This window comes from Centrocercus urophasianus, unplaced genomic scaffold (genome assembly GCF_019232065.1).
Source record: "Centrocercus urophasianus isolate 14NV4802_14NV808 unplaced genomic scaffold, USGS_Curo_1.0 seq_26, whole genome shotgun sequence".
In the NCBI taxonomy this organism is placed as follows: Eukaryota; Metazoa; Chordata; class Aves; order Galliformes; family Phasianidae; genus Centrocercus; species Centrocercus urophasianus.
Genome location: NW_024884822.1, coordinates 9,422,465 through 9,444,678, shown reverse-complemented (window position 1 = coordinate 9,444,678; position 22,214 = coordinate 9,422,465). Strand labels below are relative to the sequence as shown.

At 41.9% G+C, this 22,214-nt stretch overlaps 1 protein-coding gene across 3 annotated transcripts in view; it reads left to right on the top strand.

Annotated features, from left to right (window-relative positions):
* The window catches only part of SGCD (sarcoglycan delta), a 213,368-nt gene that overhangs the window by 141,700 nt on the left and 49,454 nt on the right, over positions 1–22,214 (top strand). For all 3 annotated transcript variants that reach the window (XM_042826092.1, XM_042826090.1, XM_042826091.1), the window contains 2 exons: positions 16,781–16,868; positions 19,154–19,273. In XM_042826092.1, coding sequence (XP_042682026.1) covers positions 16,781–16,868; positions 19,154–19,273 — 208 coding nt within the window. The remainder of the gene's footprint in view (positions 1–16,780; positions 16,869–19,153; positions 19,274–22,214) is intronic.

The window sequence follows — 22,214 nt, the reverse complement described above, 5'->3', positions numbered from 1 at the left end:
TGGGATTTATAAACCTGATATGCTTTCCTCTTAATAAATTTCATTCTCAAGCAATAAAATCCAGAGATCCTACTTCAGGTTGAACTTTGGTTGCCCCGGAGCTCTGGGGGCAGTTACCGTGATATTTTCAGTGTGCTAAAAAGGTGGAAGTTTAAGCAAATTTTACAGCAACTGTGAAAACATCTCCCTAGCTTCACAGTAATATTGGCCAGAAGTTTCTTAGCTTTGAATTTAGAAGGAAATTTTGCAGGCTGGCAGAAGGAGTACTTCCAATCACACCAGAATTACATCTTGCTTTGTGTGTTTCCCGTCGTTTGTCTAACGAGCTGCTGTTATGTGCTGCACACCGAGAGCACAACGTGCAGCTGAGCATCCCGCCAGCTGCCAAATGTCTCTGAGTAGCCCACAGAAGAAAGAGAGGGGAAGCTCTGAAGTAAACTAAGTTTTTGAAATAGCTCTACAACTTCTGTTTCAAAGCAGAAATCTCGTGGAGGCTGCCCGTGGCATTTTGAAACGGAATTCATTAAATGTTTCTAACATGTCATAAGCTCTTTTAAATGGAAGGGTAATGGCTCATAACATTTGTAAGCTTTTTAATTTCATGCAATATGAGCAGTGTAATCAACACCTATTAAAGTCAATCAGCTGTGCCAAGTGGGCTACCTACCTTGGCTTTTGTCTCTATTTTCATCATGGGCATACCTCTAAACTAACCATGGGCACAATGCTTTTGTACCTTCTGGTCCTAACTTCAGTGGGGATTTTGTGTCTAGAAAACCCAGTGTGGTCCTTACAGAAATATCTGTGCTCGCAGACGGGATAAGCACTTGAAGTCTGTGGTTTTTGTCTCCTAGGTGGGCAGTTTAGGCCATTAAGTTGTTGCAGCCCCAAAGCCAAACACAGAGAGTGAGAATTTCCCAAATAATCTCAGAGTTTGAATGACTTTTTTTTCCTTCGATAGGTGAAATTTCTCCGCTTGAGTTGGTTGTATGAAATGTGGGGAGATGTTCAGATTGTGTTTGTTTTGCTGTTCTGATCTGATTCCTTTCCCCTTTTCATTTCAGACATTTGCAGCTGAACTCAGCGGTCATAAAAACAAGCGATGTGCACCACAGCTCAAAGTGAGCTGCAAGGTTAAGGCTGGATGCTCCGTGCTCTCAGAGCTTTTGCATTGCATTTTTACCATGATCCCAGAGCATTTCAGCTCTGAAGAGTTTGACAGCAGGACTGAGTTGTGTTAGGGCTGTATACCCACAGAAATATTGCAAATCAGCTAATACTGTGTTTTTAGCTGAGTCGTGATCCTTGAGAAAAGAGTGCAAGCACTAGAACCTAGAGGAGAATGAGCATTTGATTTAGTTTATTCCTCCATGAGGAAAAGGAAAAGACATGGATTTACTGATTTTAAAGTTGAAAGAAAAAGTGGCTGAGCTGAATGAATTTGGCTGGCAGTTTTTTCCTGTCCTCCAACATGTACAACAGTTTTGGTGTCTCTTATTTCAGCTTAGGTTCAGCACCTCCAACTTGTGTGCTATCTCTGAATGAGCTTGGAAGGTTGTATGAAGCTCATTTTTCTTAATTAGCCATTTATTATGGACTCTCATTATTCCTACAGGCATGCATACCTGTAGGAGCTGTACACCATCCTTATTTTTCTGTTTTTAATATAAAAAAAAAAAGATTACTTGGGGTTGAACGTGAGATACATCAGTCTCACCTACTGATCTGGTGTTTTATTGCCTCCTGTTCTTACTAAACAGACATTACTGTTAATAGAGAAGCAACACTGGTATTTGACCACAAGCAACCTGAGCCAACCCATGGGATTGGAGGCATTTGTACATTAGTCTTGAATTTTCAGTCCAAAACATGATCCAAATTTCACCTTAACAAGCAATAGGCTGAGAAGGAAGTAAGCTTTCCAAAGCACCTGAAATTGCTCAGGGAAAGGGGTGCAGTTGTGTACTGCTGCATTTCTCTCTCTTGTGGGCAAAAGCTTTGAGCGTAAGGATTTCCATTGTCTAGACATCACTGCAGACAGTCAGGATCCAGGCTGCTTTGAAAATCCCAAAGTATATAAGCAACTTCTTAATACTGAAAAGTCAAAAAGGAATAAAACTTCATACAGCATAGATAGAAGGTAGAGACAGAATGATTCAGGAAGCGCTGAAACGCAAATAGTGAGATCCAATTGTAAAGAAACAGTGAGGTGTTTTCTGATGTTTCCAGGAACCCTCAAAGCAGAGATTCATGTCCTCTTACCACAGGACAGCAAACACTTCTGCAAATCTTCTGCTGTCAGAACTATTTCAGAAGCAAAGTTATGTATTTCATAAGGCAAGTGTTACTTGACAAGACAAGCTGTGCTGTCATTAGCAAGTGCAGGCACAACAGGTTTTACAGGCAGTTCAGTTGGCTGTTCTTTGATTTGCAACAGGAAGCAAAGATCAGACCTTCCAGGTTTCATTTACAAGCTTCTTTGCCAGTAATAAGAGTTTCTCTGATTGTTCTGCTTCTAGATGACAGATGCTGGATTTGGAGAAGGAGCTCAGGGTAAAACAAGAGCAATGCTGAATTTGCTCCTCTTCTTTTAGGACAAATTGGTTGAGGCTCTTGGGAGAACTGAACTATATCTTTTGAAAGTAAGTGAGATTTCTTTGGCTGCTAGCATCTTCCTGGTTGGACATCTCTATTTTCAGTCTTTATTTGTCTGGGGCTGTGCCTACCTGCCTGCTCCCCTTGTCCAATATCTTTCAGCAAGGGATAATCCCATGCTGGTGTTAGTGGCACACTGTTGGGGTGCAAGATGCTAATACATATGTGATAAAAGAGGCTTTAAATCTAGTCACAGAGACAGGCATTCAGGTGCGTCAGTGAATCCTTGATTTGGTCTTCAGTCTAACCAGATATTTAATTATACCAGATATATATAATTTAACTATACCAGATAATTAATTATTATAATTCTTCACAGACATTGATTACTTTATTGATGTTGATGTGGCTATTCACATGCAGAAAGGTGAGCGTACATAGGCTTTTTTCCTGGATCATGCCCTGTGATTTCTACAGATTCTGCATGTGTATGGCACTGAAGCCACTGGTGGGAGTCCATTCTGCCTGACACTATGCAAGCACAAAGGCAGCCCCTCCCAAAGGGCTTCGTGCTGTCAATAGGTAGAGTGGACAAGCAATAGGGATGAGGGTGAGCAAAGTGGCTTGCTCATGTGCTCCTACAGGAGTTGTGTGATGAGCCCTGTATCCGTGTGGACATTCATTTCAATGGATCACGTGCCTCAAGTGTGAGAGCTGGCAGATATTTCTGATATGGTTAAACAGTGTAATTGGAGGTGAGGTGTCATGCAGCTTTGCATTTGTTTCCCTGCTGGAGCTATGAGAGCAACTAGCATACTAGCAAGGGAAGCAGAGCAATTCTGGAGGGGAATGAATGGAATACAGCAGCATTGCCCTTCAAGATGCTGAGATGCTGGCATGGAAGCTACAGTAATTTAAGGATGAAGATGTCCTCGTTTGGAAAGTTCTTTGTTATGGTCTACAAGGGAAGGTTTTGTTTAAAGTTTATTCCAAGTGTTGCAATGGAAAATTGGATTTGTAAGTCTCTGTTCATGAAAGTGATGAGTAAATGTATGCCAGGATTTGTGTAGTATCAATATTGGACACTTCTGTATTCTTCATCTGTACTCCACAATTATGCAAAGAAAGTAGCTTTTATGACTTAGGCTCTTCTTTCCTACTACTGCCTGACACTGCTTTTCTAGGTCATTTTCCTACGGAGCAAAACATGATATCTTTCCACCGTCTCTCCCCTGACTTAGGCATGGGAATTTGTTACGGGGCATTTAGGGAATAAAGGCAATTAATGCATGAGTTCTGCTTCTGTGCTGAGAAACCAACAGCAGCTGCCAAAAAAAGTGCCCATGGCACCATGAATGGGTGGTGACTGCTTTAGAGAGAAGCATGCTGTTCACCAAATCATCCATATCACTCTTCGCAGCGCCTAGGAAGTCTTTTCCAAGAACTAATACAAGCTGAGCCTTCCTCTTGGATTAGATGTGACAGGACTGTAGCCCAAGGCAGTACAGCTGAAGAGTAAGATGTGTTTTTCTAATGAGAAGCTTTCTAAGACATTAATATTTAAAAGCAGGAAAACAAATAAAATTACAATCAGGTTGACTCAGGGAGAAGAGATGCAGATGTCAATTCTCCAACAGAATGAGGCTTACTTGTCCAGCAAGCTTTACAGTTCTTTAGCCAAAAAAAACCTGTTGTTCTTCTTATGATTGGGCACATTTTGAAGAGCAAGAAAAAATTTTTCTTAAATTTTTTACTTTTCTAGGTATATTTTGCAGGCTAGAAGTACAAAGTAGACGTAGCTGTTCATTGCCTTAGAGCAATTGATATTTTCCTTGAAGCAGATAAACTGATGTGTTGTTCACACAGGTGAAGGCACACAGGGAACGGCCAAATAGCCTATAATCAAAATGCATGCAAATTGCTGTTAGAGGTCAAGATTAACCTTAGGTTGTTTGGTGACTTCGTTTCCAGAGAGCCATGGCTGTCATTAATGGGATGAACCTAAACACGTTTCCTCTTCTGCTTCCTATGGCTCAGTGTTCACAGCCTATCCCTTCCAGGTTTTAGGAGGACATCCTTCACTATTTTCATAAAGACCGTGTAACAAGTATTGGATCTGCAATGCTGCTGCATTCCTGAAATCCCCAGCTGCTGCTGTAAAGTGACTTCTGCTATGTGTGCGTTTCCTTCGGATCCCAATTGTTATTTATAAATGATAAACCTTGATGTTGTGCACAGCTGAGAGGGCAGCAGGCTTTCTATTTCTCTGCAGCATTATCTATTATGCAACATTCTGGGAAACGTAGCTTAGTTCAAGTAGGAGGAAGAGGAGCAGGCAGTCAGGACCCTCCTTGCACCTATTCCTGGTGGGAGCCACTGACTGGATGTCTTCACTGATCCATTTTGCTCCTGCAGAGTTTTGAAAGAACTTCAGGAATAAAAAAATCAGGAGGCAGATGTCTTCTGTGGCAACGACCAGTCGGACTGAGCCACCCTGCTGATTGCCCAAAGAGTAATGCTGGCTCTGGGCTTTTATGTGTCTCCTGTGCTCTATTTTACCTTCACACATCCTCATCTCTCTGGCTGCATTTACCATTATTCACCATTTCCCCAAACAACATTCTTGTCTTCTTCCAGGCATGGAAAAAGCATCTGCTGCTCTTTCTGAGAGCCTGGCTTCTACTGAAGTACCACTCCCTGGCCCCCAGGGCTGTTGGTTGAGGATGTATTTTTGCTCATCAGCAATACCGTGCGTTCTTCTGCTCTCTTAGCCTTGAAGTTGATACCCAAGAGTGTCTATTGAATGGCAGCTGCAAGATGCAGTCAAATCTCACCACAGAGCTTCCTGTTACTGCTCATGCAGGGTCCCACTGGTCAGACATCTGCTGTCACGTTATCTCTGTACATGCACATGTTCTGTGAAGCAACATTCAGCATGATTTAGCATCTTCCCTCCATTTCAGCTCCATGTCATGTCATTTACTTAGCTGCATCTGCCATTTTCTCTCTTCAGGTCTAGTGCTGCCCTGCCTGCTTCATGTTCTGCATCTCCTGGGACAGAAATTTGCAGTTTTCCCTCCTGTCTGACAACAACTCACACATGGATGTTACCACACTGCAGGTCATGGTTTGGGCCCCAGTGTTTATTTCTGCAGGGATGTCTGTGTCTGGTCATGCAGACAGACAAAACATCCTTCTGAAAGCAAAGTATCCATCATTTCAGAAACAAAGTGGTGAGAAAAAAAGAAATTCAAAACCAACCTGTGCAAATATGTGTACAACACAGTAACCCTACATCATAATTAAAGGAGATGAAATTACTTTTCTATCAGAGGCATGCTCATGGGCCCAGCCATTCTTTGTGTCCTGCTTTCCCATGTATGCCCCTACAGAGTTAACTCAGTGTATTTGTATAGAAAGCATTCCCACAACAAGGCCAAAATATGTTTTTCATCAATCATTTTGTAGCTGCTTCAAATCTGTCACACCAGAGTGTGTGCCTGGAACTGCTTGGGGGGGAGGGTGGGAGGGAAAAAACAAAAAGATAGGAAAGAAAAAACAGACAAACCAGAGAGAAGAACCAGAGAAAAAAAAGACAAACCAGAAATAAAAACAAGAATTTGAATAGAAATCTCAGTTTTCTATCCTCAGGAATGGTCACGTGATCTTTCTTTGTGTCCTGTAAGGTAGCAAATGCATGGTGTCCAATTAATAAATAATTGCAGTTCTTAGAAATGTGATTAGTACACCCACAACACAATTGGAAAGCAGAGCACACTGAGCCCTTCAAACCGATTTCCTAACGCACAGATCAACGTTTGCCCCTGGCACATGGCAAACCTGGAGGACAGGTCTCATCATGAAGAGCCCTATAATTGTAACAGCAGTCCAGAAGCAGAAATGTTCTGATTGCAGGAACGTGTCTGGGCTGACCCTTGTCGCTTCACAGACCAGATGTGTTGGAGAGAGCTCCACTGGGTAATCACAGCAGCGAGGATGGCCTTCTGCATCCTGCCTTCCAGCCGTAACCGGGCTGTAATATAGTTGCTTTTGCCGTGTAATTGCTTTCTCTGCAGGGCTTCTTCCTATTGATTCTGCTTGTGTGGATTTAAATTGTTTGCGGGTTGGAACTAGACTCAAGTTGGTCTCCATCTCTGCTTTTCTATGCTAGACAGCACACGTGACAGTTCTATCTAAGAGACTTTAATGATGTGTAGATAGCATCACTCCCTGGCCTGCAAGTGTGTATTTGATTTGAGGAGAGAGGCTGGATCAGATAAGTTCAGAACATCAATAAATACGTGTATTTTGTTTGGTGACACTTGTTCAATTTGAATCTTTTTTCCCAGGAAGCAGCTTGTGTTGTGTCATTTTTTCAGCATGCTGTGTAAATGCTCTGCATCTGCAAATGCTGAGGACGGTGCCATCCCATAGCAATGCCATCTGCTCATTCACAAAGCGCTTTTTGCGTCGATAAAAAATGTGAGGTGCTACTCATAATTAGGCAAATCACATGCTGTGATCTGTGATTGATTTGATTTCTGGTGCTGGCTACCTCGCATATGTCTGTGTGTCCATGAGTATTTTCTGCATATCAGCATATGGCTGCAGATGAATCAGAGCCTCATGAATTCTTTTTCCCAGTCCAGACAGATGGAAGTGTATTCCACTCTTATTAGCAGCAGCTGAATTTTGGTAACATCAGGGGCCTCTGTGAGGATTTTGTCTGCGTTTTGTGTTGTGCATGCATACATAATTTGGCGTGGCCATCTATAACCTTAATACCAGAAGTGATCCATGACCCAACACAAAGGAAAGTTCGATTTCAAAGGAATCACAGAATTGTTTTGAATTGGAAGGATCCACTGAAACCCATCTGTTCCAACCTCCATGCACTAAACAGAGACATGCACAGCTTCCCCAGGTGTTCAGAGCCCCTCCAGCCTGACCTTGGGTCTGCAGAGATGGAGCACTACCACCTCTCTGAGCAACCTGTGCCAGTGCCTTACCACCTGTATCGTAAAAAACTTCTTCCTAAATCTCTCCTCTTTTAGTTTGAAAACATTTCCCTTTGTACTATCAATGCTTAGGGGTAGCCATGTTAGTAAACTTACAGGAGAAAAATATCTCTATATATTGGCATTATGCAGTGCAGTAACAGTGCTTCAAAAGTGCTGCAAGCATTGCAGAACCCAGGTGTCTCTGATGAATCAGGCTTTTGGAAAATATTATCATTCCCTTCTTTGTAGTAACAACAGGTACTCTGAAAAGTGTATATATATGTATATTCAGCGCAGTGACTGACTAGATTCTGATGGTTTCTAGTTGTGCTATGGTCCAAGTAATGCTGATAGTAAGAGAAAATAAATCAGAAACCACTTGTTCTGTATAATTGTAATATTGTCTTTAAAAAGCATATATACATAGTGAGGTATGATTTACCAGTAGTTTTAAAAGATGTCTAAGGCAGGCAGCAGGCATACCAGAAAGGCCATAAAAATGAAAACACATGAACAGAGATCTGCACACTTGTCTGGAGTAAAAGTTACGAGCGTTGTGGTAGCTATAGAGCTGGGTGATTTAGAATATTTTGAACCTCAGCAGAGCTCTCTTCAGTTCCCTCCCTCCCTCCTATTGCCCAGTGCGTGCATACAGTGTATCAGCAGGAGATCTGTCACCACTGGATTCTGACCATAGGTAGGACAGCCCCAGGCAGAAATAGGCGGTACCTTCACACAGAGCTGTAGTCGTGCTGCTTTCATACCTCCTGCGTGCAGGATTGAGTTGGTATGAGCTCCCTCTTGGTCTGATATGAGCAGCCACTGTGGTTAGGTCTCTCTGAAGAAAGATTTAAATAAATTGCAATAACGAATGCCCAGTTAATTTCCAGTGGTGATTAATGTGCTGCTATCCTGTTTCAGAGCATTACAATCGCTCTCATCTTGCTTAGTCTGAATGAGGAAGAGCTGCTTCCTTGCAATGCAGTTAACCCTCTGAGCACCTTTGAGCCCCTCCAATATAACGTAAAATGCTTGAAGCATTTTTGGAACTGTTTGGTCACTGTATAATCTGTACTGTTCTCTTCTTCTCGGGTGTTGTCTGGGGACAGCTGGCTGGAGGATTTCTGCAGTGTATCCAATTCTTTCAGGTCCCAGCCCAGGCAGGTAGTGCTCATCTGAGACCTTGCCAATGCAGAAAGATTTGTAGAAGTGCAGCAACCTTCAGATGTTACAAATCCAGATTTCCCACCCCTACAGACACAGAACAGAATTCCAATGCTCACAGTTTTATGTGTATGGCTATTTATTGTCATCCTGTCTGCATTTTTCTCTGTATTATGAGCCAGTAAAGTAAAAAAAAAAAAAAAAAAAGATAACAAAGAAGTTCATGCAGATGTAATCCCTCGGGGATCTTTTTGATATTGTTTTTAATGTCAGCAGACATGGTTCAATGTAGTTTTCAGACAACTTTCAGCTGCACAGCAGCTGATTAAGCATCTTGCAGAAGCAGCCATGCACTCTAAGTGCTGTTGTTGCATGAGATCGTTACAGGATTTCTTCTAAAGAGAGGAACCCCTGGACTGCCAAAAATAAATCACTTTGAAGGACGTAAAAAACCCTTTGGGTAGCCATCCAAAAGCAGAATCTAGTCATTTAGATCTCACATCACAGACCTGCCTTCTTTGCACTTTAAAAGAAGAGTCAGACATGTAATTGCTTTAATGCAGCAGTGGGAAATTTATCTTTTGTTCCTTTCATCATTAAAACAAACTTTAAGAAGTGCCATAAAAGAGGGGGCTTTGTAGTATTGGACATAGAACTCCAACATGTGTAGTACATACGCTGTTAAAATGTGTCACATTGGGTGGGAACACAGTGCTTTTACTTTTCCGAGCTTCACAGTGTATCTTTCTGCAAACGTGACCATACTTTGTTTGCATAGAAGGGACTTGAATACTTCGCTTTAAGCATTTGAATAATTAAAAAAATATCAGAGGTTAGAATACAGCATGTTGAGTCAGCCCATGACTTTCTAGACCTGTGTCCCTGAATGCCAACTGCAGGTCAAGGCTGTGTCAGCTCTGTCACTGATCCAGGCTACATGACTTGGGTGTGTGACGCTTGTGGAAAGAGTTTATTTCTAGGAACAAGAGGGTCCAGACCACATTTTGTTACCTCTGCACTGAACCCATTGCCTCCTTGCTTAAAGAAGTTATCTTTAGAAAGAAACATAACACGTAACAGGGGCATTTTGTAGCTTTCATTTTAATCTGTTTGTTATCAATTCCATCCACAGTTTGCTTTCATTCTGTTATGAAAAGCTTTCACTGTCAAATCAGAAGTTTTACTAAAAAAAGGGATTTAGTTACATGAACGTTTTACTCAGCCATTTGAAGGACAAAGTCAAGATCAGCAGAGACTCGATGATTAAACAACAAAAAGTATGTTCAAATAATATTAAAGGATGTTTTCAATCTAGCACCTGGGGATTTAGCTACGTGACTTAAATTTTTGCTCCAGAAGGCTCTTGGACAAATCCTGTTCTTATTGTGAGGAGCTCTATCAGAAGCAGAAGGAGGATCTGTTGGTTTTCTTTTGTATGGCAACTTAAATAGAAACAGTGGTGGCTGATTTGCAATTTGGCATGAAGTGCAGGGTCTCAGTTGATGCAGATGAAAGCTGGGCTGCTGCTAAGTGGAACCTTAGGGTCCTGTTGGATACTTCCAAGTCTGTCTTCTTGTCTTGGTTGACACAACCAAAGGCAGATGCTGCCCAGTGCTCTGTTCTTCAAGAGTGCAATGTCTGTACGATGTTCTGGTGAGGTTTGCTGTGGTTCGTGGAGGTGCCAGTTCTTGTTCAGCAGCATCTCTTGGGAATTCAGAAGGTTTCTTTACCTGATTGTTTCCTCACTCCTCCATTTTCTGGGATCCCCCTGAGCTTTTCAAGGCATGCTCCAAGGCAGAACTGGGGGAATGCAGTGCATGCTTGGGGTCAGGTCCAGGAGTGCTTTGTTTGATCTGTGCTCATAGAGCGTTCTGGGCATCTTGTGGTTAGGAAGCTGCATTTAATGGCCTACAGTGAGAGTTTCTATGGTGTTTTCCTCTGCTGGATGTGTAGTCATATTGGAACACACAAAAGTGGATCAGTGATACTAATTTAATCTTGTCCGTATCAACAGTCATCTTGGAATTGAGATTTGAAATGAACCAAAAAATGGAGATATCTAGCAGGAACAAGCTGCCCAGGGAAATGGTGGGGTCATTGTAACTCATTGTAAACTCAAGGTTCTCAGGAAACATGGAGATGTGGCACTGAAGGACACAGATAGGGGATGTGGTAGGGATGGGTCCGCAGTTGGACTAGATGGTCTTAGTGGTCTTTTCCAACCTGAGTTACGCTGTGATTTTGTAATTCTCTGCTGCTTTCTGTCCAGTAACAAAGCAAGTAGAGCCAAAGCAGAAGGCAAGGCAGACTTATACTATCTGCCACCAAATGTGCCCTTATCTGATTGAAGGTAAGTTCTGGGTAAAGCTGTTTATCTTTTTGTGTGCTCAGCCCAGACAAGCTACATCTCAGTTATTCCAATCTGTTTCCTCTATCCCAGTCTTCACAAGGAATTGCTGTCTGGATTTCCCAATGATCTTTTAAGAGAAGAGATTAAGCATTATACAAACATTTGTCAAGTATCTTAAAATAACCAGACTCTTGGGGGGAAATTTAATGTCTGCAGCACCACTGTATGACACTGATTTGGTCTATTTGGATGCACTGTTTGGAAGCAGATTAAATCACTGCTCATCCAGGGTTTTGTTCAGGAGAGATGTTTGCAACTAGTTTAACTCAGTGCCTACAAGAAGAAGCTGCAATGTTTTTTTTTCCTCCTCGGGACTCAACCCCCTCTCCTTTAATGAGGTTCTGTGTTGTCCCTACCCAAAGAAACACAATCCAGAGGGGTATGTATCACTGCTGTTAGCTCTGTTATTAGTACTGCTATTACATGTCGCAGTAATAGTAGGACTATTTGGACATCATAAAAGGAATGCATTTGTTATAGCGCATGCAAATACATTATCAGCAGCTCTTCAAAACAGCACTCAAGGGTACAGAGAACTGGAGGGGCTCTTTGTGGCTCTCAGCCAGATGAAGGAATGCTTCTGCTCTCATTGCAGGCTGCCTGGTTGGTCTCCAAAAAAGGTTTTGCCCTCTGACAGCCTGGCTACATACAGAGCAGAGAGGTTCTTCTGTATGTCACTGAGAAAACGGAGCTCTGAGTGGCATCTCCAGACTGTTCCTCTCCAACTTGGATGAAGCTTTAGTATTTTATTTTTTCTCGTTACGTTTTTCAAGCCAGCGGGAAATTCAACATTTTCATTATTTCCACAAGCTTCGTGTGCAATTACTGTGCAGACTCTTTGAATCCATAAGATCAAATCAAAGCTATTGCTTTTAACCACCCAAGATAGAAGGACATTGATTGTGATGCATTATTTGTAAATTGCCTGTTAAAGTTTAAAAAGATTTCCACATACTTTGAATAATTCCTAAAATATCTGTTATTGAATTTCCTTAAAGACTGCACTAGCTGGGATTGCTTCAGCTGCAAATAAGGGTTGCCAGAGTGTTTTTTCTCTTTTGGTCTCTGATCTATGCAATTTTAGCATCTCTTCCAGAAGTGAGCCAGAGAAAAACACCCAGTGAGCTGTTAGGGCTTGTTTGCCATGTGTTTAGCCTAGCAATCAATTGATACCTTTTGCAGTCTTCTGTGTTTTACTGAATACCTCCCTGCTTAGTGGTTAAGCAAGCTACACTGTTTTGACATATTTTTTGAACTATTCAAATCCTTCATTCTGCAGTGTATGCTCCACACTTTAATCTATGAAATAGGTGTGGCTGCTTCTTTTCTGTATACAAACATTTGCATTAAGATTGAGTCTGCTGTTGAAGAAGTGTTGATGTAATAGGCAGAATGATGAGTGTTTGCTACCTAAGATTTCCTGCAGAGGTAAACAGTAGGTTTGTGGTGGGCTGGAAATGGAGAAATAGTCCTCAAAGGATCCCAGCCTCACCTGTGCCTAGAAACTGAGGGACATGGTTAGTGGGCATGGGTAATGGGTTGGTGGTTGGACTTAATGACCTTGGTGGTCTTTTCCAATCTTAATGAATGTATGGTTCTGTGAATGGAATCGTAACCCAGTGCAGGATCTTGCAAGGAGAAAGCTTGAAACATGTCATAAGCAAATAAGCAAACCTGAAGAAAGAAAAGAATGTATCCTATTCCCATCAATGTCAGCAGCTCTGTTTCTCCAACAGAATGATCCAAGTGAGCATTGAAAGAACCTGCAATGTAAAATGGTGTCAGAAAGGAGTGGCTGCTAATTCGGTCTGCGAGTTGCACAGGCAGTTAAATGAGAGACTGTGGTTCAGTGCAGTGCCACAGGATGCCTTGAACATGAGCTATAGCTCTGCTAACTCTTCAGCAGTGAAGTTCATAGATGGCCATTGTAAGGAGATTAAAGTTTCAACAACCAAATCCAAGTATGAAGAGCATGTTAATCCCAGCACCTGGACTGGGAGCAGTGCTTAAGAGAGGGGCAGGGAAACCTTAGCATAGTATTTGTGATAGAAGTGAAGAGCAAATGACAGAAAAATATTTCTCAGTACATCAGATAGCATGCAGGCAGAGAAATATGTGGGATTGTTGTGTGATCTGAAATACTAGATTTATTTCATCAAAAATATGCTTTCCTGAAGAACTGAGTGGAACTGCTTTTAGACGTACTGATAGACAAACAGAAGAAGATTCTTTTTTCTATTTTTATAAACTCAAAAGAGCATTGCATCCAGTTTTCGGTTCATTTCAGTTTTCTTTGCATCATGTCCAAGAGTAACACATGTGTAATTTCTTTGATATTATTTATCTAGAAAGGTTCTGACCTGGATTATTGCCCACTGTACTTCAGAAATGTGGTGTATCTTGTATATGTGGTATATATTTGTAGTGTTATTATTACAGTCATGGCTATTTATTGCATGCTCTTATTCTAACTTTAGGTCTGCAAAGTCTCTGATTTCAGCACACATACCAAGCACACCCCAGAAAGTCAGAATGTGGTTTTTGTTGGTCCTTTACAGGCACTGGGGGCCATGGGGTAGTGAGCATGGTGGTGCTGTGTTGACAGTTGGACTAGATGGTGTCAGCAGTCTTTTCCCACCTTCAGGATTTTATGATTCTACGATGCCTTATTGATATATATTTTTATTTGCTGAAGTGCACCAGAATGCTTAACTTCATGTCACAATAACATGAAATGCTAAGAGAATTGAAAGATTTCCCCTTTTCAGTTATGATTTCTAGCTACTTTAAGACTGAATTAATGCTTTAGTCTATTAATTTCTGTGTGTGTGATTGAAGGAAGCTGGCATCGTTGCTAAACTTGCAATGGGAAAATTTTCAATAGTTCAGTATGTAAAATATGTCATGTTGTTACCTTTGTAAACAGAAGATGATGGACACTAAATCTCCAGAATTTTCAGCAAAAGGAAATGTTTTTTGTTTTTCTTTTTCATCTATTTTCATTTCTTAATGGAAGAAGAATTATGGAAATGAGAGCAGGCATTGCATTAAATACTTGAAATGGTCCTTCTCTGCAGACCAATAAAAATATAACTCTTCCAGTAGAGAAATTCTGTTTTTTCAAAAGCTGCATGAATCTGAAGCAGTGAATGAGATGACTGTGCTGGGATGAACATTTCAGGTTCTGGTTATGTATTTTAAGTCTTCATTAGATGGATACCAGCTCTTAGCTCATCTTGTAAGCCTTCTTTGGGGCAGCCTTTTTTCTGCTACACTTGGCTTGTATAGTAGTGCTTCTGTAGTGAATCTCTTGTTATGCAGATCAGTAGCAGAGTTTTAAAGTCAACCAGTCCTGGGGTTTGAATGATTTTTTCTACCTTAATTTGGCCTAGGAGGTTTCCTGGCCTTTTCAAAACACTTTATCTACTTGCTTAACTCCATAAAAAAGTCAAATGGTGCAAGTCAAAGACGTGACCTTTCTGTGCTACAGAAGTGTTCATAGTGATTACAGTCCCATCTGTGACTCCAGATTATGTATGTTGTAGCTATTTGTCTTTAAAATATCTTTCATCTACACATGCAAAATGAAAACGTAGCGGTAAACTGCTGTTTCTAGTGGTGTTCAAATGAGGTTCAGTGGTCAGGGCTGCAGAGAATTAATGTCAGAGGAAGCGGGTCTTCAAGTGAAGCCATCTTTTTTACTCTGCCATTAACCATATAATAGTCGTCAACATTAATTCCCAGGTGCTTGGTTAGAAGAACCCAAAGTGAATTAAAAAAAGAGCAAAATCTTTAGCAATCATTGCTAGCTGTATTTGTCCCTGCTCATTGCAGGGGCGTTGGACCAGATGATCTTGATGAAATTGTCATGAATATTTGTGCACGTGTAGCATTCGTTGGGGTGAGTTTTATAGTTTTATTTTCACTGCTGCAGGGAACTCTTTGCCTCTGCAGAGCAACTGACGCTCTGGTGCATGATTCCAAAGAGTTCATCCCTGTGCTCCTGTTAAGCTTTATATGCAAACAGCCTAATTCTTTTGCCGTGATCCAGAAAACATCTATACAAATATTAATTATATTCCTTATAAATTTGAGAACATGCCTGACCTACACATGCTGTCCTGAATGTTCATTCCTAATGGAAAGATTCTGAAACATTGGGAAGAAAGCGCAGTGTAAGAAGTGCACAGGCACAGAATTTTCATTTCCTTGCTGTTTTTCTTGCTGCTGCACCCCCTCTACTAATCCTCTGGCTTAGCTGATTAATGAGTTTATTCAGCTGCCTGCTTTAGACATTACCAAGAACTGCTGGCAGTGAATTTCTACCTCACACATTAGACTTGTGGCTGATTTAGGTTGGACTCACCCCATGTTAGTGCCCTAGGTGGCTAATAGCCCTTGAAAATCCAGCCATGAGGACTGGGGCTGCCTGGAGGAAACACAGATTCCCAGGTGTCTTGGATGTGTTTGCACACAGAAGGAGCCAGATGGTTTTCACTGTGGGTTTCCTCTGGCTTCGTTCTGTGGGAGAAATACCTGAGTCGGATGGTGCCAGGTAGCTGCATGACTCCAGTGTGTTAACAGCTGCTCTAGATCCTTTCCCAGAGGTGCATTTAAAGCATAAATGTGAAAAATAGGCAGAAATTGGTGCGGTCAAGTGAGGAGTCAAGTGAGGGATAGGCTTCATGTCTGGTTGCATTTAGTGGGCACGGAGGGGATGAGTTGATGGTTGATTTGATGATCTTAGATCTCTTCCAGCCTTAATGTTTCTATGATTCTATCTCCAGACCTGACGGGATGGGTCTGGTCTGAAGCATCCCAGTCTCCATGGTCGTGGTTCTGGATGCTGGATGGCTCATAAATGCTCTGGGACCAAAAGCACTTAGTGCATGTTAGCAAGGTTTTTGTCATTCACAGCTCCCTGGGCACAAAAACACATGTCCATGCATGTACATAGTGTTGGAGTCATCTGAGGCTATGTGCAGTATTGCAGGTTTGACTCTGAAATGCACTGCTGTAACCAGCCTCCCAAAATACCACAAACTTCAGGTCAGATCTAGCATCACCTGCACATCTTAAGATAGAAAGCTGGGTGGCACATACTGGCAATAAAGCTGACTATTCCTAAAACATGGGTAGTCTTTGGGATGTTTTCTGAGCCAAACAGAGGTGTGGGCTGTGGCTTTATCTTGGACAATAAACATGGAGAAGCAGGGAGATTTGGTGCTTAGGGACATGAATTAGTGAGCAGTATTGGTGGGTAGACAGTTGGACTAGAGGATCTTAGAGGTCTTTTACGACCTTAATGATTCCATGATTTCATGATCAGGAACTAACACAAATATAAGGAGTCTCAGAAAACTCCCCTTGCACCAGTATGCTTGTGTGCAGTGTGGAAAGCAGTGGGAAAGGAAATTTGCCTGTTTCTGGGCACCTTTGGCTGCCACATTCGGTTAAGCTCATTTCTATTCTGAGTTACATCAGTACTGTGCAATGATGAGACAGGCACAGATCAACATAAGGGCAAAAGCAGCTGAACCTGCACCTTACCCCGTCCCTAGCCATGCAGCTGTCCCCATCTCACATACTTGCTCTTGTGGTCTCGTTCCAGGGCAACCCACTATACTTCCAGTCTGCCAGAAATGTTACAGTGAACATCCTCAATGAGAAGACAAAAGTCCTCACTCGCCTAGTAACAGGTAAGGAGGGGGAAAGGCTGCATGGAGTTGTTACAGAGAGATGAAAGCAGGTGTGTTGTGGGATGCTGCACTGGCTTCACACAGCTCGCCAGAGGGGAGCCCAGGTGTCTTAGTTAAGAACAAATGGAAACTTTGCTCTGCTTTGTAGAAACAAAGGTAGAGACATGAAAGCAGTGCTGGAGACAGGCAGCTGGCTGGTGCTGTCTGATAACGAAGCAGACCATCGTTTTCATTTGAAAGCCAATCCAGAGACAGAAAGGTTAGCTGTACAACTCTGGGGTCAAGAAGAACATATGCAGGCTGACATCTCTGTCCTGGCAGGCGCAGGATTTTCCTGAGACTCTTTTAGCTTACCTAAGATCTTGGGAACGCTGCTGATTGACTGTGGCTGGTTTTGTACCCTGGGCAATTTATTGCTTTTTATGCCTCTTTCAGATGAAGAACACTGATTCTCCCAAACATTAGTGTGTTTGATGGATAAATGGGTGTTTCATAAGTCCCCAGTGCACAGCAGCCTTTGAATAGATACATGTGTAGTTTGGGTTAAAAGAGTTTGAAATACTAATATGTATATATGATATAAGACAGATATTTATTTATTGAGATTTATATAGGGACTGGGAGAAGTATTGCTGCATGGCAGAGCCAGTAATCCATAAACATGCTGTTTCTGCATGAGGCTGAGTTGTTTGGTTTGCTTAAATAACAGTTTGGCTTCTAGTCACAGTATTAAATAATTAAATATGCCACTTCAGAAAGCAGTGGTTTATGTGTCATGCATGAAAAATGCCTGGAGGAAGGGAATAAACTCAACCCCAAACTCACAGATTCTCACGTTCAGAACTTGTTTAGTTTGTTGGTTCTGCATATACTTACAAGAGGGAATGTGGTTCCCTAAGCACCTCCTTTTCAGGAGAATTTGGAAGGACACAGTCAGTGTGATGTCCCTGTTGTGATGTCCTGCACTGAGAGCATTTCTACACTTGGAACAGCTTTGGTTCACAAGTGGAGGGAAAATGTGGTCCCACATAGCATGTGTTGCATTGATGAATATGGAGGCAGTTAATTAGTGAGATATAAATCAAATTTAAAACTCAAAAGTATTTTATTTTCTCAGGATGGCTGCAGGTTCTTCAAGTGTTTCTGCAGACTCAGATATACAAGGGTCTCACTTTTCTGTAGTCCAGACGCTGCATATGAGTCTGTGTGCTGTGATGCTAACACAGGCAAACACTGGGTACAGGTGGGGGTTAGAAACTGCCTTTAAGAAAGTACTCACTTTGGAGAAATGAGACTCATCAGGAAGGTGGCAGGACTAAAGCTAAGTGCTGTCACTTTCTTGCATAGTAGCACGTTGCAGGGAGGCTGGGATTTGTTCTGGGCTGTGTGCAGCCATAAGATGGCAATTTGTGTGAAGCTTAGCTGAGGTCAGGTAACAGAGGGTCTGCTCTTTGTAGTGTTTGAGCTACAGATCTGCACAGAATTGCTGTTTGGGCAGCTGATGTTTATCAGGTTCCACAACAGCACACTTTGCCTAGAGGCTCTCAGCACTGCACCGTGCAGCAGCCTGCAGGAGAAGCAGTGAAATTAAAATAAGAGCTCAGAGGGAAAGTTTTGCTCGTCTAAAAACTTTCTGAGATGTGGGAGACCATGCTGTTCGTTCAGCCTTCACATGGCTCAGTTCCATTCCCTTCGTGGCTCATTCTTCTGCAGGGCCAGGAGGGCAATGGTCCCAGGGTGGATCATACTGGGGGGGTGGGACCAAGCTTAAACTGCAGCTTTAAAGCAAAGCACTCTTATAGTTTTGCTTCTGGCTGTTGTTTCTTTGTGTTTTGTGTTATGCTTGGTTTTTTTCATTGGACTATGAATGACAGCAGTATGATATTTAGCAGGCACAAAAGTGAGAATCTCTTACAGTGCAGCACCGATCCAAGAGAGGTGAACCACTACTCTCCAAGTGTAGCTGGGTGCAATCACTGTTATTTGTGGTTCTGTCTTTTGGTAGAAATTTCTCAACTATGCCAAGCTTAATGGCAATTTAAGGCATACATAAGCATTAAACAACATCGTAAGTAGAAATAGTTGAAGGTTATTTGGGTGCCCTTTCCTATGGAGCGGTCACCCTCTGTAAAGCACAGGCATTGCTTCTTGTTGTATTGGATGCAGGTTGTGTCTGCAGAGCTATTAGAGTCATCTCAGCAAATGGGGTTATTAAGTGTATGGAGACTGCTACTTGGTTTTCTTCCACTTTCACTCAAAGCTTATACTAAGTCTCTTCTCTCTAGGTCCCCAAGCAGTGGAAGCACACAGCCAAAAATTTGAGGTGAAAACCCTCTCTGGAAAATTGCTGTTTTCTGCAGATGACAACGAAGTGGTAGTTGGAGCAGAGAGATTGAGAGTTTTAGGTAAGAGATTACTCACTAAATCACTTTTTTAATATATACCTCTTCAAATTTTGGAACCGTTTTGCCTGACTTTCCTTCACGTTTGTGGAAGGCTTCTATTGGATACAAGCTGTTCACTGTCTTTATTGCTTTAAATCTTTCCCGGACACATTAGGGCCAGAAGTTTCTATCTGAGGAGTTTCTTAACTTGCACAACATATAGACCAGCTTTGGAAAGTAGATGACTTTATCTCTTGGGCCTGGGACAGTGTGGGTTCACTGTACCAATGCTTCCATGGCTGCAACCAGTATCTCTGTGAAGAGGGAATGTTTTGTATTTTTAATCTCCCGCTCATCAGCAGCTTCTCCTTCATCCTAAAGCAAACAGTAAGGAGGAGACCTGCGGCAGAAAAGTCAATATGAGTTAAGATCCTGTATGCATTATCTGAATACTTTTCTGCCCTTCGTATTGCTTAAGCTTTTCTTACCCAGATGTGAGTCCATGTTGTTCATCTCTGAGCCACCTCCAGCTATGCTCAGGGATATGCTTAAATGTCTCCTGCATGGGAGGAGAAACCTGTGTTATCAGTGCTACAGCCTCCTTACTTCTCTAGTAAGTTCCTGAAAACAGAAGGATCAATGAAGGAGATTAGAATGATATATAGTGTTTTTAATTATTGTTATTTACTCCGTATTAGATGGTGTATTGTTAGTTAATCAGAGAATCACTTGAGTTGGGATGGCCCTTTGAGGTTCATCTAGTCCAATTCCCCTGTACTGAACCCTATGTATACAGAAAGGAGCTTAAAATGAGGGCTGCAGAGTCTGGGTATCATGAATAAAATGTCATATCCAACCCTTATTTTTTTCACTGGTTGGTGTTGTGCTGTTCCAGATGGTTTCCTGTTTCTAGAAAGGGCAGCTGTAGCCCTTTCAAATTCCAAGTCACTGTTGGTACACAGTGGGCTGGTTTAGTCATCAGGTATACCTGAATTAGCTGAGCTTCATGGGATAAAGGTTGAAAAAATTTGCAGCATCTTTTTCAGTAGAAAACTTTGAAAAAGATCATTCCATATTCATGTGGTGTTGTTTCAGAGCTGGGGAGTGTTTGTCACAATGCACGTGTACCACAAATCCCCTTCACACGGCGCCCTGCTGAACTCCCAAATCATGCAGTCTTTGTGCAGGGCAGATGAATTCAGAGCAATGATCTTAAATGAGAAAGACTTATGTCATTGGTTCTTTGAAAAAATACAAAACTTTTGTTTACAAGTCACAAGTACTCCTTTCCAGATTACGTACCTGTAAAAACATTGCTTTTATTTGCTTTCTGCTCTGGAGAAAGCAGCAATTATTTTTGATAGTTATTTTGAGTTCCTGCCTTGTTTTAGTCTCCAGAATAAACAGCATCAGAAGTATTACTAACCGCTGTAGTGCACTTTCATTTTTATTATTTTCAACTGTGTTTCTCAGGGTTTATTTGGCATTGCAGAGCAATCAGAAAAGAAAAGGTAGAATGCTATCACAGATGATGTTACACGGCAAATATTTCAACGACCTTGAGCTGAAATGCTTTCAGAGTTCATGCTTGGCTTTGTTTTTCTCCAGTTTTGCTTCCCCAATCTAATTATATCTCCAAAAGTGGTTGCCATGGCTGTTTGCCATGCTGGAAAGTGTTATACCATATGTTCATATTTCTTCCAGTGCTTTTGTCTGCACTTGAGGCTAGTCCAACTTGTAGTACACAGACAAATTCCTTTGATCATTTCTCTGGTGTTTGGGATCTCAGGTGCTGCTGGTACGTGTCTGCTGACACCTATCTACACTATGTAAATAATCTCAACTTGTTCTTGTTATGGCTGAACACGTACTTGTTACAGAGGGAAGCGTGTGTCTGCAATCTGGCATGAAAGTCATCTTGCAGAGGTTAGAGCATCAGTTATTGGACCTGTGGCTAGCTTTTAATCTTGTTAACAATAATTACTGTTTTCTTTGTGTGCTCTTCAAAGTGGATTCTGAAAGTTTGTTCTACAAAGTAATGCTGAAGCCTTGACATAACAGAAGAGGAGCTTTGTTTTTTTGAAATGGACTCTGCACTGAGTAGCTAAAGGGTTTTTCATCATTAACAAGGCATCGAAAAAGGGAGGAATATACAGCATTTAGATAACAAGCAGATACAAGTAAGACATATGTTGTATTTGATGAGGCTTCAAAAATTGCACAGTGTGGATGCAAATAACCAAATGAAAGTGCCTTTTATTTCTGGTTGGGTTTTGTTGTTGGTTGTTGTTGTTGTTTGGTTTTTTGGGGGAAGGGGCAGGCAGGAAGGTGTTATTTCTGATTTTTAACCACTAAATGATACAGAAAGACAGAGCTGATTCTCTTTGTGTGCATGATGCAGGTGGAACTACTTCAGTGATTGTATTTGGTTTAGTGGATCCCTTCAAATTTGCCATCATAGGTGAGACTGGAAAATAATGGGAACTTGTGTTTGAGGACAGGGACATCTCTGAGCCCTACCACTGTGGTCAGCTCTCATGACATCTACATGAGCTCTTCCAGAACCAGCACAAGGTCCCATTGCTCTGCTCAAAGCCCAGCAGCTGCCTTGGCCCAGATGACTCAGAAGGAGCTCATGATTGCCCGTAAAAAGTCATGTGGAAACTGAATCTTCTGCCAAATCTGGCCTGCCCTTTTTCTTCTAAGCTCATCTGTGGGTTCATGCGATTGCCCAGCCGTCACCTCCACTCTTGTCAGGGGAGAGGATGGCAACACATGATCACTTCTAGCACCGCCTGCTTTTACAGTCCTCCATCCTGCAGAATTTGAGCACGTCATCATTTTTAAATGATACTACAATAGAACTCAGAGCACTCCTCATCTTTCTGAACCACAACTCTCTGTTTGCTTTTGCAGCGTTGAGATCTTGAAGGCAGAATCTGCTGCCACTCTTCCCCTGGGA